The 27,281-nt window shown below is 48.1% G+C and overlaps 1 protein-coding gene across 1 annotated transcript in view; it reads left to right on the top strand.

Moving 5' to 3' along the window:
* Window positions 1-16,892, top strand: part of GTF2E1 (general transcription factor IIE subunit 1) — a 45,240-nt gene extending 28,348 nt beyond the window's left edge. The window contains exons 3-5 of the mRNA XM_032207931.1: window positions 9,178-9,379; window positions 13,232-13,476; window positions 15,455-16,892. Coding sequence (XP_032063822.1) covers window positions 9,178-9,379; window positions 13,232-13,476; window positions 15,455-15,885 — 878 coding nt within the window. The 3' untranslated portion in view covers window positions 15,886-16,892. The remainder of the gene's footprint in view (window positions 1-9,177; window positions 9,380-13,231; window positions 13,477-15,454) is intronic.
* Window positions 16,893-27,281: the final 10,389 nt, after the last annotated feature.

Below are 27,281 nucleotides of genomic sequence, written 5' to 3'. Positions count from 1 at the left end.
TTTTACATTCCTAGCACCTGAAATTTCCCATCTTTGTTGTCTTTTAATAACTGAAATAGTCTTGGGAATTAGTTTATTCCAGTGTCTCTGCACTTCCAATCTGCTATTATTTTTTTTTTTTTTGGCGTGCAGGTTTCTAGAGTAATTTAAAGCAAGTTGTGTACTCAGGGGGTGCTCTCTTAATCTTAAATATTTGGGTGCAGGTAGGAGTGGGTGGCACACATACTCTGCAGTGAGAAGATTCCCATTTCTTCTGGTCAGCATTACTTGTTTTGACCATGAAACCAGCGATAAGAGACTGCACTGCAGAAAGCAAAACTTGCCCTTAGCTGCAGAAGGTTTTTCCCTCTGAGTAAAGCACTAATTGAAAACATTCCCCCCCCTTTCTAAGTATGAAATATAGGTGAGAGTGACAGGAATTTGGTCTCTGAAGGGTTGGTAGCAGAAATGCTTAGTTTTTAACATGTGCCTGGGGCACTCCTGCTGGCTCACCAGGCCATGCTGGCATTTTAGATTGTGTTCTGAACACTGGTCTTAGCAGTCCCTGCTGTACATTTTGTGCTGTAATTCACCTCCTCCTTTCTTTTTTGGACGTTTTGGTAGGCCTAGAGTGTGTCAGGTTCTGCTGGTGCTCCAGCCTACGTCCTAGAGCCTGTGTGATGGTGCGTTCAGCACCGCTCCCCGTTACAGCGATGGTCAGCAAGAGAAGGGGTGAAAGATCTTTTACAAAGATTTATAAAAATACTCTGTAATGCAGCAGAGTTAACAGGTAGGACTTGCAGGCAAAGCATACGTGTGCACGTGTCAGAAGGGGATCTGTTACCTTTTGAATGAGTGAGAATACGAGGTAGTTGATAGAAAATGCTACCTTGCATCATCCTTTGTATTCCCAGCAAAAAGTGAATCTCAAAAAGTCTGTTGGAGAGCAGTACCCATTCTTATCTCATACTGTTATATATCTTGGCAGTGCAGGGGCACCTTTCAAAGAGTGCAGGCTAGGAGCATGATCTATCACAGCAGTAAACAGCAGATTCAGTGAGGGCTGCCTGCGAGCTGCTCCAGACCTTTGGAAAGGAGGATAATCTGCTCCGATAATAGACTGGCTTTGTTCTAAAGTAACCAGCATCTGAAAAACCTGCTTTGTTCCTGTGAAGGGCCTCCAGAGCCTCTCAGAAAACCAAAAAGGAAGAGCAGACGGAAGAGCAGCGTGTCCTTTCGGAGCTGGCCCATCTTGCAGTGCCACTGAAAAGAGCTGGAAACAACGCGCTGGCGCGGAGCTCGCCGTCTTGCTTCCTCCTCCTCGCTCTTGCCAGCTGCTGCCATCAGGCATCCACGGCCACCACTGCTGGAAGCAGCGGTAGGGAAATACGCACACTTCTGCCATTGGCCTATTGGCCTTCCAAATGGTGCCTTGGGACGGTGCTCTAAGTGTTTAATTCTTGCTCTTTGTTCTTCAATAGATTTCTGGGGTGTACACGAGCAGCTTTGCATGAAATGCAAAGCCTCGGCATCCCTTGTGTAACCTTCTTTTCAACTGGAGTTTATTATAATGAGGAGAAAATGACATTTAACTTATTTATTTATTTTTATTAATCTTCATTGTTCTCTGTTGGAGGTCCACGTAGCTCTGTGGAGGAAAGTCATGCAGTAGGGAATTTTCCTTACCGCCTGTTAATCCTGAAAGGAGTCTGGAAGGAAAGACTTCTGGTTATTGGCATTTCTGAGCCATCTTCTACTGAAATTGATGCCCTTTTGGGCTACAGGTGGCACAGGAGGTGTGTCAGGGTTGTAAATCCCTCTTCTCAGGGAACATGTTGCGTGTTGCTAAAGGGATTCGGTAGTTAGAGCAAGCGTGGAAGAAGAGATCTCTCCCAGAAAACCAGAAGTGCCAATGTGGGTTAACAGATTCATCTCAGGCCCGGGAATTATTTCACGGCTGCCGTTGCCTGACACAGGAGGCTCTTGAACGAGTCTCAGGACATTTCTCTGCTGCTTTTTCCTTGTCCCTCGGTGCTTGAGGTTTTCAAGGAAGACAAATGCCGTCCTTACGTATTCTAAGGTGTTGCCAAGGGTGTCTTACCTCAGCAAGTCCTATTTTTACTGTTAACAGCAGGGTTCATTTTGTGCCGAGAGGGTCCAGAAGAAGGGCTGGACGCTATTTTTGGCCATCTGTAATAACGTTCCAGCAGCAGCATTTTTCCAAGTTATGCCTAGGATAATGTAACTGCCGGAGTAAAATCCGCTCTGCAGCTTAACAGAGAGACCTTCTGTTTCCAGGACTGCCAGTCCCTCAATTTTTATACATTTACACAGTGCTCTCAGGGAGAATAAATAATACATGAACATATGCACCGGCTCAGTGAAATTTCCTTCTGATTGTAGCGAGACACCGGTTGATGGCAATTACCAAATCTATTTCCTTCACCATTTGCTAATAGCGCTGGGTGTTTAAGAGCGTGCCTTTCTCTCCTTTGTTGTTGTTGTTGCCACGAGTTGCCATCTTCTTTTTATTTGCTGAACAAATTGCTTTGATCCTTCTTCGTATGCTGGAGAATTGCGGTTTTGAACCCTCCTGAACAGGTTTCTTGCAGTATTACCTCATCTGAATCAGAAATTGTGCCACTGCCTAAGTGCCCTTAAACGCTGTGTCTGCTGTATCTATATTACAGAACTAGAAGCTCTGAAAAGAAACCGATTGACATTAATCCCAAATGAAGTGTTTATTCTCTCTTTAATACCTGGTGGGCAATTCACTCCTCTGAATCCACATTAAACAAGAAAAATGTTTAAGAAGCATTATTAGGGCTCAAGATCAGGTACTCAGAAGCCAGAGCTGTACCTGGGTGTGCATATATTATGAAACGGTGTTGAATTGTATGATCAAATACTGGTTTTTACACTTAGCGGATTCCCAAAATAAACCTTTTTTTGGGAGGCTGATTTGGAGAAGTATTTGTACGGGAGAAGCATTTAAGGCTGCTTCCCAAACCTGTTGTGCGTGTGGGTTAGACAGAGAATGCTGTCCTGAGGAGCAGGATTTTTACTCCTGTCTCCACCATGGAGCCCCGTACCTGTTAATGAGCCCCGGACCGTTTAGGTCAGTAAAAACAAGTTGTTGGCAGGGGAACAATCCTTGCTCTTCCCCAATTTCACACAAACCTGTCTTAAAATTTTAAGGCCTGCTGCTGGGAAGTATTGATCTCATAGCTCTTAACTCAGAGGGTTTTGTGCTAGAATATGTACATACCTAGGAGAAACTGGGTCTAGATTTGGTGTGTTTAGTGTTAAAAGGAATTTCTTTCACTTCATTTTTGGTTCTTGATTTCCCATTTGTGAACTGGCTTAGGAATTCAGATGTCTGCCCACAACCCAGGATGTCTGTACCTGGTGGCACCTCTCCAGAAGAGGGAGAGAGAGAGGAGGAGATGCTGTGCTTCCTTGCCTGCTACCAGGAGAGCTGTCAGCGGTGGGGCACAGGCTGCTGTGTTTATCACCAGCCTCATCTGGCTTGTGGCTGTGGCTGTAGTGCCTTTCCGAGGGGTCTCCCAAAATTTCTACTTCTCTGCTTTCAGCCATCCCCAGCCTGTCACTGCATCTGACCAGCATCACTGCATCTGCTCAGCTGCAGTCTGCCTCCTCTTCTCTGCAGCCAAATGTTAAAGCAAGCTTCTTCAGACTGCTAGGGTAAAGCCTGCTGCGTTTCCAGTTTCAGTGGCAACACTGAATGTTTCATTCTGGAATTCGGGTTACCAAATCTTCCCTAAACGGCACCTTTTCCTACACATGGCCCACTGCTTGTACCAGAAGAAGCTTGAACAGTAGCATGGATGTCGTGGGGTGTCCAGACAGGGCTGACAGAAAAATGAACGCTTCCTGTGCCACATTTCAAGCCTGAGCACTGCAGTCAGCCTTGGGCTGTGGCGTGTCCTCGAGAGCTGGAGATCCAGCGGACCATGAAACCCGTCTTAGGAAGATGAGATGTGGCGTTGCGTTTTATGTAACACACTGTGCTCCGTAATTGGCTTTTTAATGCATTTATGGAAACGTTGAAATACTCGCAGAGAGAACAGTATTGCTGTGGTGTTTGGGAAGCATTTATTTGGTGTTTTTTTTTTTTTTTTTTTCTGTCCTTTGCCTAAAGCAACTGGGTTTTTGGAAGTCAAATATGAATATAAATGTACTTGGGGCTATAGGTCTCCACTGTGGGGAGAAAAGAGAGATGGGGCCAGGGATGGCTAGGAGGTAAAATTGAGAGGAAACTCATCTTTCCTTGGGGCAGGAAGGCGTTTCTCTCTCAGACACGAGAAATTGGTTTCTCACTGAGATGCTGAGGATGCTTTAATGAAGGCTGAGCAGCCCCTTCAACTCCAGGAGTCGCTAAAGATGAACAGCTGCTGAAGCCTAATCTGCATCAGCATTAATGCAGTTAACCAACAACTGTTTTAACAATCAGCTCTGCTACTAGCCTGGTTCATTAAAGTCCTCAAAACTCTCTTCGCTTCAGTTTAATCCCTCAGAGGTGAATGTCCTTACATCCGAACGTGGAGGTTGTTGTGGCAAATAACGATCCAGGCCTGCTGTAGCCACTCAGCCTACTATTTCTGGCTGTAACGATTCGGGAGGGAAGTGCCTTTAGGTGCTGTCCTAAGTAGTCCTCTAAATCCTGAAAATCAATGCGAAATGAAAGGAACTTAATTATAATTTGTACTGACAGCGCTGCCTATTACTTAGGGTGCTAAGGACTCCCATTACATGAGCATGGATTGGTTGTGGAGGGAGGGGATAGGAGTTGTACTGATCCCTTCCCTTCCCTTCCCTTCCCTTCCCTTCCCTTCCCTTCCCTTCCCTTCCCTTCCCTTCCCTTCCCTTCCCTTCCCTTCCCTTCCCTTCCCTTCCCTTCCCTTCCCTTCCCTTCCCTTCCCTTCCCTTCCCTTCCCTTCCCTTCCCTTCCCTTCCCTTCCCTTCCCTTCCCTTCCCTTCCCATGGGACTGGGAAGAGGCTGGTACTGGAAAAAGCCACCCAGGGAAAGAAAGTTGGACAGGGAGGTCTGAGAAGTGAGAGGCTCTGGAGTCCAGGCTGAGCAAGCAGGAGCAGGTTGCCCAGACACCCTGCTTCCCCCTGCAGCTGACCCACACCACGCTAGCAGCTTGTCATCTTCTCTGCTGCTCCGTTCAGTCAGGTGGCAGGGGGCTGTGAGGAGCAGGGGGCTCCAAACCTGCTGATAACCATGCACAGCATCACCTGGAGATGGGCTCGTGTCTGGTTCCCTGCTGGTAGGAACCTAGGAAGCTCTGACCTTTCCTCAAGATCTTCAGTCGTCCCTTTCCAACGTCACACGAAGCACTCGGGGATAGGAAGTGCTGAAATGAATGCTGCTTGCGCATCCTAAAACATTTTCCCTACCACGGATTTTTTTTTCCAAAGCAATTGTGCTTTACTCAGTGAGAACGATGAGCTGAGTGCATGTAATGTTTTTGCTCTGGTTTGCTGCAGAAGAACTAAAAACGTGTACAAGTCAGCCATTTACTGGAAGAAGATGGCTCCAGTAGCCACAGCAGCATGATCTGATGACCCTTCAGGTCAGCTGTGCTTCTGTCTGGTCTTGGACTGGTCATTTCTAGGTAAATTTCTCTAAGGCTGTCATTAGCCGTTTCTCCTAACTCATTTGAGATGCCCGATTCTGGAGCCTGGAAGATAATGGGTAAAAGCCCTGCGTGCTTATTGCAGGAACAGAAGTTCCCGAGAAGCATTTCTCAGGCATTACAAACCAAGTGCCGCTCAAATCTGCAGATGCTGCTGAAATTTTGCCATCTGTGCCTTAGCTCGCCCCCCATGTAATGGTAATAATGCTTCTTCTAAAAGAAGCTTGGAGGAGATTTTGAAAATAAATTACCTTAATGTTTTGTGGTTGCAGTGGAGAATAAAGAACTGGATGAGGCTGAAGGCTGGAGTAATAAAAATGAGCTGGAAGGTTGCAGTGTGAAGTACAGTGTCCTGTACCCAGCATCTCCTGCAAACCTCTCCTGTGAACATGGAGCTCATCCACTGGGAAGCGCAGAGGAGGAAAGGTCTGGAAGCATTGCGAGATCTTGTGATAATTGAGGCAGCACTTCCATGATCTTAAGAGGTCTCAGCAGTTATCCCAGAAGCACTAATGCCACTGGGCTTCTGGGAGGTCTCATCTGGAGAGTTGTGTGCGCTGCAGCTTTTCCTGAGTAGCAGAAAGGTGAGAGAGAAAGTGATCAAACGAATGGGTGGCCACTTTTATGAGGGGAAGGAGAACATGTGGCTTATTTGGCCTTACAGAATGAAGGTGGAGGGGATGAGCTGGAGGGCAGCTTGTCAATATACCTGGAGGGTTAACCAGATGGAAGCTGGCTGAGGCGAGGTACAGTTGGCAGCACAATGTGGATGGGGCTTTGGGCAGCCTGGGCTGGTGGGAGGTGTCCCTGCCGTGGCAGGGGGGTGGAACTGGGTGGGCTTCAAGGTCCCTTCCAGCCCAAACCATTCTGTGATCCAGCAGAAGACCTTCCTTGTGTCTTTAACATTCAGTTCCAGTTAAATGTGTGCATAGGTGAGGAGCCAAACGAACACGGTGGGATCGGTTTTAATTCTGATGTCTCCTCTCTTGGGCAAGCTCCTCTGGCAGCGTTAAGCTGGTGCACGCAGCCGAATTCGAGCAGATGCAGCACGCACGTTTGGACACACCGCGTGCAAGGCGTGTGGGCGGTTGACCTTTTCCTTCTCTCGAGTGAAATCGAGTCATTAGGAATTAGCTGCAAATATTTCTGGCCCTGTGCTTCCGAGCTTGAGCTGCGCTAATCGTAGCACGCCTTGGGGAGCCACAGCACCGGCGAATCGGTCCCTGAGGGAGCAGATGAGGAGATGTCTCTCAGAAGGCTGGTTTTTAACATGCTGGGTGCCTGAGCGTGGAACAGCGAGGTGTGTGTGGACAGAAGGGGATGCACGTGCTCCCTGTTGATACGTCCAAGGTGCAGGGAAGCTCCGGGTTGCCTGCTTGCCCTGGCTCGTGCAGCGTATTTGTGTGGCAAACCAGCAGTTGTGTCCAGGCAGAGGGAAGAAATACATCCCAGGAGTGGGCACGCGGCCATTCTCAGCCTTTGGGTGGGCTCCACTTCATGTTTGTCACATCCAATACGCATTTGTGAGGAGAATGTGTCACTGCTGATGTGACATAAAAGCTCTGGTGACATTTTGCGACCTCTTAATGTCTAGCAGAAGAGGTTCGCAACACGTAAATGCCATCTGCCATGGCAAGCCAACTCCTCGGTTCTCTGATCACATATGCCTCTTCTGAAATGCTGCATCACCTCCAGAAAATCAGCATATTAATGGAGGAAGCCTGTCATTTCACTCATTCCCCGATTCTTTACATAATCCATCTCTTAACTTTATTTTTTGCTTGTGAAGAACCCTGAGGGGGGGACGTTGCAGCAGATCCACGAGAGCTCCAAGAGTTCCTTCCATTTATTGTCTGATTTCTTGGTCCTGTGAACCGGAGTCATTCTCCCCCTGCTTTGAGTCTTTAGCAAATACTTAGTGTTCACAAATGGACATGAGAAAAGCAGGAGCTGTCTCAGGAACCTACAGCAGGACTTCGGGGTGTGTGGTGAGGTGGGGTTGTAAAAAGAGGAGAGGTTTCTCTGTTAACCTGGGTTTGTTCCCTTAGTCCATTACGGGAACCGAGATGTGCTAATTATTTTCAATTGATTCAACTTGTACCAGTTTGTCATGCTGATAGCTTCCAATGCGGGATAAGGAGACCAAACTTTGGCCTCAGTTCTTGCCGGGCTGACAGCTTATATAATTGTCCCGTTCTTGAATCGATAGCGGCAGTTTTTGCAGGGTGAAGCACAGAGTTTCGTGCTTGGATGGGAGAGGAGAGCGCCGTATTTACTTACCCTTCACGGCACGTGCTGCTGTTGTTGGGTGCTCTGGCTGTTGCAGAGATGTGACAAACTTCGTAAAGTGACTTCTTTGCAGGAAGTTTGTATGTGTTACACTCCACAGAGACAACACTCGGATTAATTTGCAAGTAACGATGAGCAAAAGCTATTTCAGATGGTGCCAAGGTAGAAAATTGCATTTCTACAGACTGTGGTGAGAGGCAACAGATTCTGCCTCCTGTCATAAACAGTGCCTTTATACGTTTTCCAAGAACTGTGGAAGCATTGTCTAGCCCTCACAGCCACCAGCGAAGAAGCTAGGTCTGTTTTTATCGCTCTGTTACAGGCAGAGAAGGAGATACACTGAAAAACGAAGCGACGAGACTAGCAAATCTGTGCAGGCAGCAGGACGAGACACCAGCAGCCCTGGCTTGCAAGCCTGTCCCGTTACCTCGTGCCCTGGGCCAACCCCATTCTTCCAGCTGTGTTTGTACCTGGTGTCAGTGATACAGCCGGCTCCCGACACTGATGGTTAGACAGAAACATGCCGATTCCCTGACACAACCTGTCCTTGGGCTCCCTGTTAGTAAAAAGACACCTTTCCCTTTCTTCATTAGGGTACCGAGAGATGATACCAGGTGTGTGTCAGTGCCACGGGAAGGATACGTAAAAAAGAAATCACACAGGGCCAAGAGAAATCCCGAGGTGGGAGCGCAGCATTTGTAGCCACGTAGCTGTGCCCGCCGTGTGTGAGGACAGGGCAGCGCACTGTGCTGCTCCCCTGGCTGCAGACCATATGGTGAGGGCCTGCTGCGAGCGCTTCCCCAAGGTTCCTGCTCGCAGATGGAGCAATGAAACCAAAAGGCCTGCTGTGAGTTCAGTAGGGTTTTTTTTTTTTCCTAACTGCATTGCCATGCAACCGTTTCAGTTGCCTCTGTTTGACCTGCTTTTCTAGCTCATTTAAAACGTCTAGCAAGAAAGGGCGTGAGATTAGGATATGTCTCAATAGTGGTACTGCAACACACCTGGGCTTCTCAGAGCAAGGAGCTGCTCCCCGAGCTGGGTATCACCGGGTGACATCAAAGTGCTTGTTGCTTTTTCTTGGCTGCTTAATAACCAGGTGCACTGCGTGTGGGAAGGGCTTGTCAGAGTGAGAAAAGCTATTTAGCATCGAGCAAAGAAAACAGTGAAGCGCCCATGTTTAAAACGCTGCGCAAAGAGCTGGCCTTGTTGCTTTTCTTCTGACGCTTTGCAACTTTTTTCATTTCAGGAACTTTCCGCTGTACTTTCTGTGAGACTGAAGTGGAAGAAGATGAGTCGGCAATGCCCAAAAAGGATGCAAGGACACTCGTGGCAAGATTTAACGAGCAGATCGAGCCCATCTACGCGCTGCTTCGTGAGACAGAAGATGTTAACTTAGCCTATGAAATCCTCGAACCAGAACCCACAGAGATCCCTGCCTTGAAGCAGAGGTGGGAATGGGCCCTGCTTTCTCTCACTGCAGTGCTTCCTCACAGCACGTTCCTCTGCTCCGTGAGGTTTTCCCAAACCTTCTGCAACCCCTGGCTGCATTCGGGTCTTACTTGTTCTGCACCAAGGGTGCTTCACTCTCATCTTTCTCTCAAACCCTTTTGTTTATTCCTTTTGTTTCCACCCAGCTTTGGAAAGTAAGCAAAATGCATTCTACATTTCATGTTTCAAATCTGTATGTGACAAAACTTCTTTTTCTGATTTTCCTCTACTTGTTACACAACTCGTTTTTGGGGGGAGACCACGTTATAGTCAGAAAATGTTTAAAATGTTCCTGCCCATGGGAAATGACACTTTCCTTCAGAACATTCCTAGCTGTACAAAAACAGATGATGTTTAAATAATGCAGAAAGATGTGGGGAGCTGTCAGTTTTGTCAGCTCTGGTGAAATGTGATGCACTTCTCTCTGTTTTAAAAAAAATAATTAAACACACAAGAAAAAAATCTGTACCATGGGGATTTGGGGAGAAGCATTCCCACAGTTCCTCGGGGTGCTTGGCTTTTGTTAATGGGAGAGCGAGCAGGATACTTTTTTTTTTTTTTACATTCAGGCTAACCTTGAGAGAGAATGTTCATCGTATATTAATGCTGGACAGTTTCTAATTAATATAATAAAAAATTACTTGTCTCTTTCTAGCCAAGAATATAGCTGATTTTGCTCATCATTCTGAGAAAAACAGAAGCCATGTAGGGAGGGGAAAAGATTTTTCCAAGGTCGTTCAGCATGTCTTTGTTGATATGGGGAGGCTTTGAAGCCTTTATTCCCAAGCTGAATCACGAAATTTTGCTTTAAAAACCCACTTCTGTAGTTCGTGTAGTAGAACCGGGATAACCCCACCAAAAAGAAGGTCATTTCTCAGCCTTCCCATGGCTACCTTATCTCAGCGCACAGGAAAGGAGCACAGCAGAAGCCTGGTGCAGTCCCACGATTAAATAGCAGCACCCACTTGCTTGACACTTAAATACTTAAAAAACATTGTAAATGATTAATTACTCTGAGCAGGGAATGACAAAATAAATAGGCATTTTTAAATCCTTACTTGAGCACAACTCGCTTCAGCACATACAATGATTTAATTATTTATTAACGCTTATTAATTCAAAGCAGCTAATTGCATGAAAGTACTGCTGTGAGATTTTTTTTTTTTTTAAAGTGCCAAACCCTGGGTTATTTATTCTCTCTCCATTTTATGGAGCCTTGAATTTCTGAAGTCATTGCCGAAACTGGCATTCGATGCTCCCGAAACAGACAGAAAAGGTCACAAAGTGCCTGCGTCTTCTTTTTTTTTTCAGAGGCACGGGCAACTCGTGTTTCCAGGTGGTAGCTCTAACCAGCCTCACTGACAACCTGTAGCTGTCACTCACCTGCCAACATGGCTGGTCACATCTTCATTTACACTTTCCTAGGAGGCAGTTCCTTCCCGTAACCTTGGCAGAGCATTAGTTAGCACCACAGGTTTCAAAATGCACGTGCTTTACCCGAGCCATTCTCCGTGGTATCCTAAAACAGATGAATTTGAATACCTCCTCCATTTTCTTATGTCAGGATAACATGATGTTACAGAACATAAATCCCTGCAGAATTCATTTCTGTGGTCATGCTATCAAGGACCATGGGTTGTTCCCTATGAAGCTGAAGCTCTTAAGAGCAGCTAAACGAAAAAGTGCTTTAGTTCAGACACAGCACAAAAGGAGTTATCCCCGTTTTACAAGACCTTTTATTAATAGCCTGGACAGGATTGAGATGAAGATTTCAGGTTGTTTTCCCATTGCTCAGTGTGGTTTCTGCGGGCCATACCTCAGCTATGTCAAGGATTATTTATGTCACCTTTGAAGGCAGCTTAACCACTTAGTGAGCGATTTCCATCAGGGTAAAAGAACAGAGCAAATGGAGCCAGATCTGGGGCCCTCAGCTGCTACTGTCTGAGCAGGGTGGCCTGGAACTAGGGGAAAAATGCATCTTGGATCAAAGAGAGAGAAATTACTGGAAGAGTGCACTCCCTCCACCTGTTCTGTGCTGTCTGTATGGCAGCTTGCACGCCTGGCCCTTTGCTGGTGCCTGATCTAGGGTGCTCAACCTCAGCCTTTGGATCAGGTGTGCTGAATAGCAAGGTCTCCTCTTGCAGTGAGGGATATCCCGCTGGTCATGCAGCCTCGAGGTCGTCCACTCCCAGCAGTACGGTGAAGATGCAGTTGCCCAAACAGCGCAGTGAGTTGAGACACGCTCACAAAGCTCGCTGGGGTCAGAGAGTAGATAGAAGCTGTCTAGATTATTCCATGCAAACGTGACACGTTGCCGGAGATGGTTTGAAGTAATTCGCATGGTAGGTGTCTCTTACAGCTGTTACCTTCATCTTTGAATCCCTCCTGACGTGAGGGAAGAAGTGTTTTGCTCCTAAATGGTAGTGCGTAGGAAAGAAGTCCATTTCAAACACACTTACGGGGACCTCTGTGCAAAAGTATTATTAGGCAGCTCCTGGCACCGCCGAGCATTCAGCTGTCACGCTGCAGTCATGGAGAGGCAGAGGCTGGGGGAGAGTTGCATTGTGTGTCTTGTGAGGGAAGTGGATTACATAAAATTGTCAGGGAAACGCTGGTTACAGATTTCTATTGTGTGGGAAGCAGAGCGGTGCTTTTCACAGAACACATGCCTGTCTTGGAAAACTGAAAGGTACCAACACTTGAAATCAGGCACTGGGAAGAAGGTCTCGGTGTGGTTCCTTGGCTTATGTAAGCAACACATGGGCACGGGTCTTCTCCTTCAGCCCAGAAAATCAAGGCTGCTGTGAAGCTTTCCTGGTGGGGCTGGCTGTGGGAGAGAACCAGCTAGTGTGTGGACACGTGCTAACACCAGTATTGTGAGGTATTTTATGAAGAGATCCCAGCAAATGCACTTATAGGAGGTCATGAGTAGCAGAGGCTGAACAAACCAATATTTTGCATATGGGTAAGAAGGATGATCACCTACCTTCATATTTTCCCCTCTTACTTTACACCTAAAAACCGGGCATGCTGAGCTCATCAAGCAGCGGTTAAATCCATGCTGAATTAAAAAACTGCATATCGCTCAGGCCTCCAACTGCAACCTTGTTTTCAGCTTCTCCGTTGGAGGGAAGGTTGTTGGGCAGATAGCAGCAAGTGAACCCTGCGCGCTCACAGCTCCTGTCAGCTCAGCTGGTAGCAGCTGGCAGCAGGACAGGGACGCTGCTGGGATCCTTCACTGATTCCCTCGGGATGAAGGTCTTCCTTCTCAATAGATATGTAGCCAGAGAGTATTTTCAGCTCGTTGCCATCAGCATGCAGAAAATGCTCCACCTGATGTCCTCCTCCCATCAGATCCAGGCAGATCCGTGTCCTCTCTTCAGCAGTCTCCTCAGTTAGAAGGGAGCCTGGAGGAAAATGCGCTGGCAGCAGCTCCTCTCAGCAAACAAAGGGGTGCTAGACTTTGACTGGCCTGCCCTATGCATCGCTTATCACCTTGCTCTTGTTTGAGTGGGCTTTGCTGCTGTGACTTTTATTTCGGGGTATTCTGTAACTGTAGGATTGTTTTTAGATCCGTGCATCCGCAGCCTTATTGTTCCCTCTTCTTTTCGGCATCTGTTGCAGAAGTTCTCGTGGCCTCATGTAGAGGTGTCAAGGTCCCCAAATCAGCAAGCTGGTGTAGAAATTCCCGGCAGCACCATGAAAATGGCAGTTTGTGCTGCAGATCCAGGGAGATAATCTAGCGTGTTACAATGCTGGCCAAGAAAGGGCTCGTTCTGAGTGCTGCTTTTCTCTCTCTGACTTTTACCTAGCAAAGAACGTGCAGCTGGTACGGGTTCGGGGACAGCTGGCGTTACAGGCGGACACCATCGGGAAGCGTGGACTACGAAAGGCCCATCCTACGAGGACTTGTATACCCAGAACGTTGTCATCAGCATGGAGGACCAGGAGGACATTAACCGGTCTGCCAGCGACGGGAAGCCAGCCAGAGAGAGGCCAATTTGGCTCCGGGAGAGCACGGTGCAGGGGGCGTATGACCCCGATGAAATCAAAGACGGTAAGGAAACGCGCAGAGCACAAGTGCTGCTCTGCTTCTGGGAGTGCTGGGAGAAACAGGTTCCCTCGTGCGTCTGCAGCTGTTGCTCCCAGCACTCCAGATTTTGTCTGCTCCCCCCCGCTGTGCAAAACACCTGTGCATAGGTAGATGGAAAAAATGCCCATTTATTAGATCCGGGATGGAAATGTAGGTCAGTAAAACTGAGCTGCCCACGGGATTGCATGTTCCTCCACAAATGTTACTTATCCGTTACCTCTTCCTGTACCCTTAGTAATAGGTGTTCTTCTGCCTCGAGAGTTTATTGCTTTTCGATGAGGTCTTTCAACTTGAAAGCTGAACCCCAATAAGACACTGCTGGAAAATATAATTTATTAACATTTGGTGACTCTGAAGCCTACGAAACCTATCGGCAGTGTTTTTGTGCTCCCAGCATTCTTCTTGCCAATTATTTTTCAAAATGTTTCATGTGAAAAATCTGTCAGAAAGAAAGCTTCTGGAAGCACAGTAGGACTGTCTGTCACAGGTGAGTCCTTACTGCTTCCTAGCTGTTTCTAGTTGCCTTTGCTTTTATTTTCATTCACGTTGAGGTCAGGTTGTTGGTTGACCATAGTCAAGATCTTGTAGCGACCAGAAGAAACGTTCTGCACTGCTAAGTTTGCTATTTAAGCATGGAGACCAAAAATGGGAAATAGAGACCTTTTATCATTGGTGTGTTAGGGAATCGATAGATAAAATCTTCCAAGTCACCTGAGGGTTACAGAACGACACTGTTGGTGCCCAAGGGAGAGAAGATGGCAAAAGGGAATCACGTGTAAGCACAAGCCCTGAAATCATTCCTCTCCCAGTACCCAGAGAGCCATGCTGAATTCTCACCCAGTTTTTCAGCTAGAAATTCAGTCCATGTCTCCTTCTAAATTGGTTCCTTGAGGTGACTTTTGGTGTACGCAGCGTAAATGTTTCTGAGATGCTGCTGAAGGACGTTGAGGGGGAGTGTATCTCCTTGGAGCACAGAGGCGTCACTGCTTAACCTCCAGCACTGCTGGAGATGGAAGCTGGTGGAAATAGCCTGAAATTGGTGCTGGAACACATTTCTGTGACTCTTGTATGATACAAACAGGAAAGCAGAAAACTTGGGACCACTGGCAGAAAGCATTCACTGCGTGGATCTGCCAGGAACAGTGCTCACGAGCAGGAGACCACAGAGTCCAGACTTTGAGCCACAAAGTTTGGACTTTGTGGAGCTGCCCCGGGCTGCTGAGCACCAGGCTGCCAACACAATGCTTTTGGTCTTCCTTTCTTTCAAGATTTTTTCATTAATGACAGTAATTGTAGCCATCACGTGTTACTACAGCTTCATTTACAAGGAAAACACGAGTCCCATAAAGTTAGGGATGGGTCTTTAGGCCTTAACTGTACCACAGGAAAGACTCGCCTGGATTTTCGTGCTAAATGCAGAACTTAATTCTTAGTTTACCCATTTCTCAGCATTTCTCTGTCTCAAGCTGAACAAAGTAGCTAGTGCATTTTCGATCCTGGAGGGAAACGCTTGGATGTCCAATGCCTGGATACGGTGCGCAACGATGAAAGCCCAGGGATTGGAAAAGAAGTCAAGTGGTGTTAATGTATGAGGGCAGAAAGCCATCCTCCTCAGCTCCAGCAGCTGTTTTTATGCAGCCCTTTCCAGTGCAAGAGAGAAAGTTTTCCACAGGGAGTCTGTTGTACTTTTTAGGCCTTTTTTTGTACATAAGGTTCTCTGCATTTCTTTTCTTTCTTTTTTTCTTCCTACAGCCCGTAGGTTTTTCAGTGCTGGGTGGACTCACAGTTCTCTCAGCAAAAGTAGGATTAAGAGAAGTTTTCTTCAGAATGCCACTTTCTGAGCAAGAATTTTACCTGTTGAGTCTGGGAGCTGCAGACACCCTGCCACAACAAACCCTCTCAGCTCACGAGAAAACCCTCACTCCCTTCTGTCTCTCTGCAGGGGGCCGGGATCTGGACGCCTTCCAGGAGCGTGAGGAGGGCCGGGCGGCCCTGGATGACAACGAGGAGGTGATGCGTGCCCTGCTCATCCACGAGAAGAAGACGCCCTCCGCCTCAACCGTCACCGTCGGGGGCTCCGCTCCTCTCTCCGGCGCCAACGCCAGTGACTCGGAGAGCGAGACGAGCGAGTCGGAGGAGGAATCCCCTCCCCGCCCCGCTGCCACGGCCACCACGGCGTATGGGCTGGAGGAGGAGGAGGAGGATGAAGAGTTCGAGGTGGTGGCGGAGGACCCCACAGTCACAGTGGCTGGGCGCCCGCACACCTACAGCCAAGTGAGCCAGCGCCCCGAGCTGGTGGCCCAGATGACACCGGAGGAAAAAGAGGTTTATATAGCCATGGGGCGACGCATGTTTGAGGATATGTTTGATTAACTGCTTCCTGAAGGGGCTTTTTTTGTTTGTTTTTTTAATGATTTTTTTAAAGCCAGAGACTCCCTTGTTAAACAGAAGGCTAAAATGCATCTTGCCTCCCCTGTGTGCAGGGACACTGGGGCCTGCAACTGCTAATCTCAGGCATCTTGCCCACCAGAGAGGGGAGCAGGAAGGCTGCATGTGCCAAAACAGGTAGGGGAGGACAAGTTTTAGAAGGGAGGATGCTTGCAAGGTAAAAATTTTAGGGTTTTAGGGTTGCCTGCGCACAGGCACTGGTTTAACCCTCTGGCCACGGAGCGCTTACTGCTGAGCAGCCCTGGGGGCAGCAACCTGTTACTTCCCTTGCTCCCTTTCTCTTCTTAGTCACTCTCGGCACCTCAAGGTCAGGGGGAACTTGAAACACGCAGAGGGAAAGCCTTGGCGAGCGCACAGAGCCACCCTTTGTCAGTGTAACAAAAGCCCTGCACGCATCTGAGCTGTCAGAGCACTCCGACTGGCCCGGAGATGCCTTCCTTTTCCTGCAGTGCTGCCTGGCGCTTCTGCCTCGCTCTGTCCAGCCCCCGGTGTGGCAGACGGTTGGTGGCAGGCAGAGAAATGGCATGGCTAGCTTCTGTTTGCAGTCACACCACCACGGTTGCATCATTTTAAGAGGAATTATGCAAGTTTAAATTCTGCTTCGGCACGCTCTCTTCCCACAGGAACACATTTACCCGTGCCTGCAGAGCAATATCAGATTTGTAAAATGTTTTCTCTATCAATTGAAAGTGTTGCTTTTTTAAAATTGTCGTGTTTTCCTATCCGGCAAGAGAACAAAGCAAAAGGATAAAAGAAGTTTGTGTTTTCGGAGGGTAGGGGCAGTACTACGTGCTGCTCGGTTTACATGGGCAGCATCAATTTGCTGTTCACGGAGACTGTAAATCTGTTTTATACTAACTCTGCTTTCTAGGTTCTGCTAACCTTGTAATGCCTCCTCTGTGGTTTTATTTTCAGTTTCTCCCTCTTTTGATCTCCCTTTTTTTTAGCATTTTAAATTCGCTTTTAAGTCATTTTAAGGTGGAATAAATAAATAGAAACTCGTTCCCTTTGTTGTCGTCCAATTTGTGGTGTGTCTATGTAGAAGTGTTTGCTTATCATTTCAATTTACTCAATTCAGGAAAACAACCAAGCTGAGGCCCTCCTTTGGGGTAAGGACCATTTGAAATCCCACATAATACCTCTGCTCCACGTTGCTTCTCCTCACCAGAGCTGACTTGAATGCCTCCTGTTACCTTCTGCGCTTGCAGGGAAGATTCTTCATGAGAGCGGTGCTTTTGTGGGCTCCTTTTGATCACGATCCATTCCTTTCCACCTTCCTCGGGGGATGCATATGTGAGTGAGAGAGGTCCCACAGACCTTTGTTCCTGGTTAAAATGGTGCTGTTGTGGTGGACTAATTGTGGACTTCTGGGATCCAGCATCAAGCTTCTAAATGCCGAGCCACCCAGAGCTGATAAGCCAGATTCAGTGATCAGCAAGCAAAAAACCAGAAGTTCTTTACCAGTTCTGTCTAGAATTTAATGTGGTTGAATTCAAGGCTAACCCTGGAGAAAAGCAGGTCAGTTTACAAGGAGCCAAGGCTGGAATCTGAGAACTAACCCTGAATGCAGTGCAACTACTCATTCTCATAACATACCGGGAGTTTTTAGTCTGCAAAGTCAAGCTGTAGGTTTATAAGCTTAAGTGAAGAAATCTTGGTCCTTTTGCCTTTGCCTTTGCCTTTGCCTTTGCCTTTGCCTTTGCCTTTGCCTTTGCCTTTCCCTTTCCCTTTCCCTTTCCCTTTCCCTTTCCAATACTGCATATATATCCAGCCCAGGCTTCTATGAAGCAGGGGCTTTAATCTTTTCCACCAAAGTTCCCGAAAAGCAGCTTCCCCCATCAGGGAGCCTGTGTCCATCCAATTCTTCCTTCCCGTGTCACGGCCTCCTTCAAACAGACCCAACCAGCTGCAGCGCTGTGGGAGCCGAGAGAATTGAAGATCCCCCGGAGGAAGGGCGGAAAACCAGCATCACCTCCTCCCTGAGACATCTGAAGAGAGCTGCCCGCCGGGTGCCTGCCACAGCAGGGTGTGCTGCTGGGGAGCCTGACAGGCCGGGGGGGAGGCTTGCAAGGTTTTTTTAGGGTTTTAGGGTTGTCAGCCCCATCCCTGAGTCCTGTGGCGCAGCAGGGGCTTGGGCTTGGTGCCCTGGAGGAGGGAAGCGTCACAAGGTGCTCGAAAAAGTCACTCCGAGCTGAGAGCAGAGCAACAGCAGCCGGGCCACCCAGGGCCACCCTCTTCCAGAATTACCCAGCAAAATCTGGGCTTTTTCCTCTCCGGGATACCTAACGAGCTGCCAGAAGGTGGCTGCTTATTTAATGTCATTAACGAGGCTGAGAGAGAGAATGAACCTCATTGATACCTAAGCGAAAATCAGATTTTTTTATATTATCAAGAAGCACGTTAAGGGCAGCGAGTATGCACGCAGCCATCCTGGGAGCAGCCGACAAAGAGCCTCCGCACGAGATGCTCGAAATGTAACAGGTATTTTTGCTTAAAATACGTCCCTGACCTAAATATAATTTGATTTCCATCCCTTTGAACAGCTCGATGCTAACGAGGCAGGCAGGGATGGCAAGGAGGAGGCCGAGGCAGCCGCAGCACGGCAAGCGGCTTGGCTGGGCTGCAGCACACAGGAGACCCCGCGCCTGCCTCCCCTCAGCACGGCCACAGGAGGAAACCCCACGCTGCCCACCTGCAGGAGCCAGCAGGGATCCGGCCCCAAAATCAAGGTGGATGGGATGCTGTTGAGTGAGCATGAGCGTCTGCGTACAAAAAGCAGGTGCATCTGGCAAGGAGGAGCAAGGGGAGCGTGCCGTGCGGGTGTGATTAAAGCCCTGACGTGCTGCTTCTGTTTGTTTTTCACCTAGAAGCTGTGCTGCCAGCCTCTGCCATCCCGTTACTCGCTGAAAGAAGGAGGGCAAGCAGTGGTAATTCTGCTTAATGTGAGCAGTGCCGAGGAGCCTGGCTCATTTCCACCCGGTAAGCCAGCCCTCCTGCTCGAAGACGTTTTTTCTCCTGCACTTGGGACAGTGGAAATCTGCCCGGTGATGTCAGGAGATGAAAACCATCCCCGGTACAGCGATGAAGATGGGAGAGAGCCGGTGCCAGAGGGAAATGCAGCCTTTAGAAGATGACGCATCTTGAGAGAAATTTCCCTCTCGCACCCTCTCCCAGGCCACACGGGTGCCGTAACACAGGCGAAGAAAAACGCAGGGTGCCCACGAGGCCCTCGGCTCGCAATCCACTTAGCCTGCTGCATTCCCCTGCCTCAGAGCCCATTAGGCTCATTCCCTTTGGGGATGTTAACAGACAAGGCATTTGGTGCAGTTTGGGCAGGAGCTGCTGTCAGAGCAGCATGTAGCAGCTGAAGTTTTTGTTAGCCGCTCATTGGAGACCATCTGAAGTCCGTAATAAAAGAGTTTATCTTCCCAAATGACAGACGTAGCAAGCTGCGTGGATTCGTCCAGTAAGACAGGCGTCAAAAGTCTCACATCTCCAGTCCTTCCCCTGTTTGGTTTGGTTTTAATTTTGCATTTCTCCCTCCTCATGCAGCGGGCACCACCATCAGGGATGCACCAGCGGGCCCGGTGCTACCACGAAATGAACTCTGGCTTAGTCGTGCTAATGGGCTCCTCGCGGGATCGGTAATTTACAGGCTAATGGAGCCCTCCCAAGGAAAGCTGTGAGTCAAGCCATTAGAAATAGCGAAAACAAACAGAGTAAACGCTGCGCCTGGAAGTGTGTTTGCTCGTGTGGTCAGAAACTGCACAGGAGATGGCGCTGGAAAGAGCAGCGCCCTGCTTTTGGCAAGTGTCCGGAGCAATCTGAGTCCGTAGCGGACACGAAAACTGCTTCTCGCCCATCTCGGTTCTCATAAAAGCATTACCACTGGCAGCCTGTGTTGGAAAGGACATAAATAGAGCATCCAGCGAGCCCCCAGGCGGGCAGGAGGCAGAGGAAGAAGCAGAGGATGCAGAGGAGTTTTGGCAGAGGGGGATGTGTGCTGCTGGAGCTGGGGTTTATTGCCCTCCTCTCCAACTCACCCTGAGGGGACAAGTCGTACGGGGCACAGCACGGCTGCATGTGCAGGATGCTCATTGCCCATGGAAGCGGAGAGGAAAATGGAGAGGTACCAGGAGAGCAATAAATGGGGCACTTATCTCCTCCTTAATCACAGCCCGGCCTTCAGGAGGCCTGCAGGGAGATGTAATGGATTAAATACAGGTATGAAATGAAAGCTTGGAAATGTTGCCCTCACCTGAAAGGACTGAGAGGCTGACGATAGCACAGTCTCGGTTTTGAGGCCCATCCTGAAATTTCCTGAGTGTGCTTGCTGGCAATCCCAAATGGACGCAGCACAGTGCTCCTTCTCAAGATGCTTTTAGCCCGGGGAAGGAGACACGTCTGCGTTTCATTTTGCTGAGGGTACCACGAGTATTGCAGGGCTTTCTGGCTCCAGGGCTGAGCCCCAGGTATGAGACATTAGCGAAAACCCACAGCTTTTTTTACAATGAAGACTATCACAGGATGATGAGAGGTATTTCTCCAGATGCCTTCATCAGTTACTGACACAAACTGCATCAAATCATGCAGGGGTGGCCTGAAAATAAAGTTTGGGTCTCTGGGTGCCCTTTTATCAGAAGAAGGCTCTGGAATATGTGGCTGAAGATGAGGAGTGGTCTCCGTCCTGGTACCACAAGCTGTTGAGTGCGGATGGGATGCACAATTATCACAGAACCACAGAAAGCTTTGGGTTGGAAGGGACCTTAAAGCCCATCCAGTTCCAACCCCCCTGCCATGGGCAGGGACACCTCCCACCAGCCCAGGCTGCCCAAAGCCCCATCCAACCTGGCCTTGAGCACCTCCAGGGATGGGATGGGGCACCCACAGTCACAGGCACAATGCGTAGCACCTCTGAGGAGCCCTCACCAGCCCTTCTGGTGCTGCTGGACACCACAGAATGTTACTGCTCAAGGTGATGGCTACAATTACAAGTACATTGTCAACATTTGTTTTTTTCTTTTATTTTCTGCCCTGAAATTCCCCAAATGGTCTTCTGTTGCTCTCGCCCCTTAGGCCCAAAAGGTCTTGCTGGTGAAATATTCCTCTCTCCCCGCTTTAAAATGACTGAAGTGGAAAGTACGTGTGTTACTGGATTTCCTTCCAGGTGTCTGGCAGCTTAATTAATCTCAAATCACATCTGAATATCTTGTGAGATGGAGGCAAGATGCTAATCCACTTGCATAGGAAAAGGCCTGTGAAAATAATCCCTTCTGGGTTCCCAGCCCCGTGTCTCCTCAGCAGCCACATGCTCGTGGCCCCCAGGTTCCCTGCTCTGTGCCAGCCCTTCTGGAGGCAGCTTTCCTGTCCTGGAGCTGAATATCCATCTTCCAGCCAGCTCTGCTAACTGGGTAATGCCCAACCTGTGTCTAAAGCAGCTTCCGAGTTCAAACGCAGCCCTCACCAAGGACGCAGCTGCTGAAGAGGCAGAATGAGAAACAGATGCAAACCAGGACGCCAGACAAACATCCCCAGACTTTGACACACGAGATGTTTATGACCCAGACTATTTACAGGAAGATGTCAAACATAATCTGAAGATGAACAAATAGTCTTGCAGCTAAACGAGCAGTAGAAATAACGCCGGCTACAGGCACGTATGAGATGCCTCTGAGACTGGTCATTTCAGTCACGGTTTAGAAAGGATGACAGAAGTCTGACAAGGCTCAGTCCCTTCACTTCCCAGGTCTTAAGGAACTGCATTATCAAGCAATCTATAAAATAAATATATATTTAAAAAAATCCAAGCTGATTTGCTTTCTGGTGTACACAGGCTAAATCCCCTTGCCTTGCTCCTGCCCGACCTGCAGCGTGTCCTGCTCTGTCACCGCTTCTGACGGGCTTTTCTTCGAAGTGAGCTGAGCAGAGAACTTGTCACTCAGAAGTCCTTACTGGGTAAAGCTGGATATTGACAACAGTTCACTGCAACCTTGCAATCTTAAGGAGTGACTCTGGATATCCTATGCGTGGGGGATATCTGTGAGCAGAGCAAACTGAAAACGCCGTGCCCTGCTTTGTTTGCACTCACAGCTCAATAGCGAGTGGCAAATTCCAGGCAAAACACCCCTAAGCTGAGGGTGGGGCTGCACGCAGGTGTATATATGCACAAAGCCATGCATACATATTTATACAGCTAGAGTATTAAATGACTTGGACCAAAAAGAAACGAGTGGCTTGCCTCTGAGATGTTCTCTTGCAGGAGAAACAAGGTGTGGAACAGCGTGCCCTTACACAGGGGTGTCTTAGCTCCTGTATGCATACACAGATGGGTTAACTCAAGGCTCACCTGTCTTTAAACCTTGTGCAAAGCTGCCAGGCAGGTTGCTGTGGCTTTGTAGTTATGATTTATTAGCACTGGAGTCTATACCCTGTCCTGAATCTAAGTAATTTTACCGGGATTTGCTGCTAAAATGCATGGCGCTGCTAGCGCTTGCTGGCAGAAGGGGTTCATCTATTCTGTATCGAAATATGCACATTTGAATTTCCTATCTCCGATTAATTGGCAACCTCAGGAGGTGGCCAGAACATTGCTCTTTTGGTGAGCTCTGCTTGCAAAGCCTGAAGGTGGAGGTGGGGAGCAAAACGGAGCCTGCGACCGTGCTCTTGGCAAGGGAGCGGAGACAGCCCAGCTGCTACAGCATCAGCAGGAGGCAAGTGTGTCCAATTCCTTTACAGGATGTGATTTCCATGCTCATCAAGTAGTGGAAACTGGAATAAATTGAATTAATGAGCAACTGGAAGCACCTAAACCTAGTGCAATGGTGAGGAACTGCTAGAAGGGTTTTGCCGTGTGGTAAGGTGAGGAAAACAACTGCTTAGCCACATAAAGCAATAAGGGCTGGCAAAATGAGCAGGGAGGGAACAACGCAACCCCAAATGTGCCTGCGTACTGCCCCCGCTGCTTTGAAAGACCGGCGTCATCGTGGATCACCCTACGAAGACTGATCAAAATTCAGAAGGGATCGCAAAGGGGCACAGAAGTCTGGCAACCACATGGAGAGGAGCAGGAGCTTGTAACAGCTGTGCACGTGCATACCTTGGGGTACTGGCTGCTGTTCCCCTCACCTAACCTCAAAGGGACATATTGGCACTGTGGGGTGACAAAACCCACAGCAGTCCTGTCACTTCAGTGTTGTTTCCCCAAATCTCACCCTTCCTTGCTGTGGGGAACGATGCAGCTGCTCGTGGCACTGTGGCTTACAACAAGGTCTGGCTTTCCCTGGGGCACAGTGTAAAGGGGAAGATTTTTCTCTGCACATTACAGAGCTTCTGTAACCCTAACAGCACCACTGAGTGCCCTCCCCTCAAGAGCCAAGATGTGGGACTCAGCCTGCAAACCCCAGCCCTGATGCTGCTACTAGGATGCCAGCCCTTCACTTGTTCCTCTGAAAGACACAGTCTTCAGCGTAATTGAAGGAGCTAAAAAAAAATATTTTTTAATTAATGCTATTGACAGTTTATGGGAGAAATGCAATAAGAGACACCCTTGGTGTGAGGCTGAGATTAAACCAATTTAAAAATTACTTTTCCCCCTTGAAAGAAAAACTAATTAACTCCGAAGTGCTGGCAATGTAACAGCTCTGAGTGGTGAGTGCATATATTTAGTACTTCGGTTGTCCAGTTACGAGCAATGCTAGGGGATAGGACTTATAACAAGTATATTATCTCCTCATCAGAGAGAAGTTTTTTTCATTTGAGAGAGAGTCCAAGCTCACAGGAAAAGTCAAGCTTTGCACGAGCCATAATTAACAGCTAGGATGTGTACTGATGAAGTGCTTGGAAATGGACAGATGATTATTTCCCCGTATATTTAGGAAAAGATTTTTCAGAGTTGCATTTGCTCAGATTTATCCCAAATTCTTATTCTGGTGTCAAAGACTCCTGGAAGGAAGCGGGCAAACTGGAATATTTTCCTGTTCAAAAACCATTAAAAGTCCAACTTCAGTGTGCTTTAGTTATGTTTTGTGAGTCTCCTCAAGGCTTCCTATTCTGAGATAAAACTTCTCTCCTTGGTCTTTGGTGCTTTGGGATGACTAAGTGGATCCCTTATATAAAGACATACCTAAATGGTTCTGAGCCAGGTAAAAACGAAGCGTATGGATGTGGCTATTTAGCAGAGGCACTTCGTGTGCCATCCTGGAACAAAGACCTGGTGAGACGTACAGATTTGCTCAGTACGATGAGAAGAAACTTTCCACCTCTGTGTTGTGGTGATAGAGTCCCATCCTCACAAATCAAAGACGAAAGAAACGGGGCTGGGCTTGCTAACAGTGGTCGCACAGGGGAAGGAAAAGCCCGGTTCAGTGAATGAAGTTCAGAGTCACAAGCTAATTGAGGCTGGAAAGGTGCTCTAGAGGCCACCTAGTCCAAACCCCGACTCAATGCAGGCCTAATTAGAGCAGGTTATTTATGGCTTTGCCAGCTCCAAGGATGGAGATTTTACGACTTCTCTGGGCAACATTTCAATCTTTGATGACCCTGATGATGAAGAAGCTTTTCCTGCATGAAGTCAGAATTTTTCACGCTCCACCTTGCGCCTGTTGCCTCTCCTCCTACCGCAGCAAATCTCTGAGAGAAGCTGGGCTACACTTCTCTGTGCCTTCCCATGGCAAACAGCCCTAAAACCTCCCCACACCTCGTCTTTAAGGCTGAGCAAACCCAGTTCTTGCAGCCAAGCAGCCCTACACTGAAATCCATGCTAATATATTTTGGGGCAGATGCCCCGAGTGGACACAATACTCGAGATGCAATGTTCAGAATGAAAAACCTGCTTCTGCAGCTGGTGTTTCCTATCCAGTGTTAGCAACGTGCCCTGGGTCTCAGGATAAGTCCCAGGTCCAGCTCTGAATAGCCTGTGAAGTGCTCAAACCATGGCAAAAGCCTTGGGGACACACCGTGGGAGCTGGGATTGTGGGGTGACCCCACCAGGGACGTCAAGGGAGCCAGGCAGGGCTGCCTGCAGCTTCTTGAGCTGTGGGTTTCCTTGAGCTGATGGCTAGCTCCACGTTTCTGGAAGATGAGCAGATTCCTTCTGTGGCACCGAGTGGGCGGGTGAAGGGCAAAAGAGCAACCGAGATAACGAGGTTGATCGTACAAAGCATCTGCTGAGCCCAAAGCAGAACTGAAGAAAAAGCGAGGGACTGAGGAAGCAACCTCACCACCGTCACCCCCCCACCGTGCTGCAGTGCTGCTGCTGGCAGGATAATGTCTTCACGTGGCTTGGAGCAGCTTGTAAAATATTGTTAAATCGCTTAAAATTCTCAGGGAGATTTGGATTAAAGTGCAGGCTCTCAGAGCTTTTATATTTATATTTGTGACTGGTGTGTTTTTTCCCCCCCTCTGTTATCAGGCTGTGACTTTTCACAGACTCCTGTCACCAGTCGCTCACCCCCACCATTGTGTCTGAACGGCCAAAGGCTGAATTATCAGGAGCAACTCCAAGGTGGGACTCTTCTGCCCAAATCCATCCCTCGTCCTCCAGTCCTCACGCACTCCGGGATGCCCCAGCATTACAGCTCTGCCCTTTTGCTCCGTGCTTGGTGCAGAGGCACAGGCACCGACCCCGCTGCTGATGAAGGGCTGAGCATCTTTGCAGAAATGCAGCTCAAAGAAACTTTCCAAAGACAATTTCCAGAGTTCGGCTACGGGCAAATCCTAGATACAAGGAAAAATGTTAGCATAGAAAATACGAATGTCGCTTTTGAGAAAACCCAATTAGGTTCCCCAACAAACACGACCTGCAATGGTGCGAGAGGCTTTCTGATTGCAAGTCCATCTTAATAAAGGCAGGAAGTGAAGTAGCAGCCAATAATGGTCATTACAAACCTTATTACACAAAGCAAATGCGGATAACGAAACGTCTGATAGCCATGCGCACAAGTCACCAGCTAGGAAACCAACAGCTGGTGGAGGAAGATAAAGCAGTACCAAAAAAAAATATCCCAGTTTTAAGGATTAAGGGCAATAAGGCATTGTTAAAGGATACTGAGACATGATGAAATCCTTACTACAGTACAGGATAACAGGATTCAAAGGGGCCTCTTGGATCATCAAATCCTCCTGCTACCTATCAGTAGCACGATGCCGTACAATCTCCTCCACGAGAACACTGCTGTTAAAGAGGCTGCTTTTGTACCCAGATCCCAAGGAAGGGGTTGAGGGGCATCAACACATTTTAGAACTGGATAATTCAATTAGTTATAACCTTCTTGTGATTTCATACTTAGGTTTGCTTGTCGGCATTTCATACCCATTTTCTCGGGCAAAAACTCCACTCAGCAGGTTCAGCAACTTCTCTTCCCGTCGTTGGTCCCTGTAGGTCCAGCGCTAAAGAAGGCAGAGTTCCTAACCATGGTTCACATAAAGAAGAAATATTCACTGAACATTTATGTCCTGTATCTGGGAAGAAAAGGGATGTGCTCATTTCACGGGAAGGAAAAAAATGTTTCCTGTCTCCTCAGCAGCAATGGGGGACGTTAAATAGCAACAACCTCAGCAACACGCACGTCTCGGTAGCAGAAAATTTGCAACAGGAATATTGAAAGGAGGGTCTGAGGAGCTTCCATTGGCAGTGATTTGTAACATACATTGAAAGACAAGGTGAGCTACAAAGGACCAGCAAAATGCTGCTGTTACACTCTTGATTAAACAAGGTGAACCAGGGTTGTCCTTGGAAATCCTGATGTCCTGGGCACTGCTCCCCACGGAGCGCACACAGAGGACGTTGTTGAAGGTTGTGTCTGTGCAGCCAGCACAGCAAGTTTGCTGTTCATGTCAGAGGCACGCCAGCAGCTTCCAACTCTGAGTCTACACCTCAGAATGGGACTGTGATGACCTGGATATCCCAAGTCCAATTAGCCTGAAACCAGCCCCAGACAAAATCATGGCTAAGCAGATACGGGAGGTGAGTAAATCATTAATGAATAGCAGCACAGTCAATGCCAGTCAATGCCCAAACCTATTTTCTTAAAAGCAATCAATGAAACCTCTTATAAAAATGAGGTTTCATGTTTATCTGATTAAGGTAAAGCTATCTTTATAGATCTTTGGAAATCAGAGATGGCCACTTGACAGTTTCATGTGTCCTTCTGCTTTAAAAATAAGAGCAATAAAAGATCAGCATGGCCTGTACTACATTGGTGAGATTAAAAACTGTGTAAGAGCTCTCCAAGTACTTGTCAAAGAGAAAGAGCTCGGTAAGTTTTTTTATGGGAACCTCAAGTTCAGCCCAGAGAAGATCAAGAACTGACTTGGTTGTGATC

This window comes from Aythya fuligula, chromosome 1 (assembly GCF_009819795.1).
Source record: "Aythya fuligula isolate bAytFul2 chromosome 1, bAytFul2.pri, whole genome shotgun sequence".
NCBI lineage: Eukaryota > Metazoa > Chordata > Aves > Anseriformes > Anatidae > Aythya > Aythya fuligula.
Note: the sequence above shows the minus strand (reverse complement) of the source record. Positions and strands in the feature narration are given on the sequence as shown.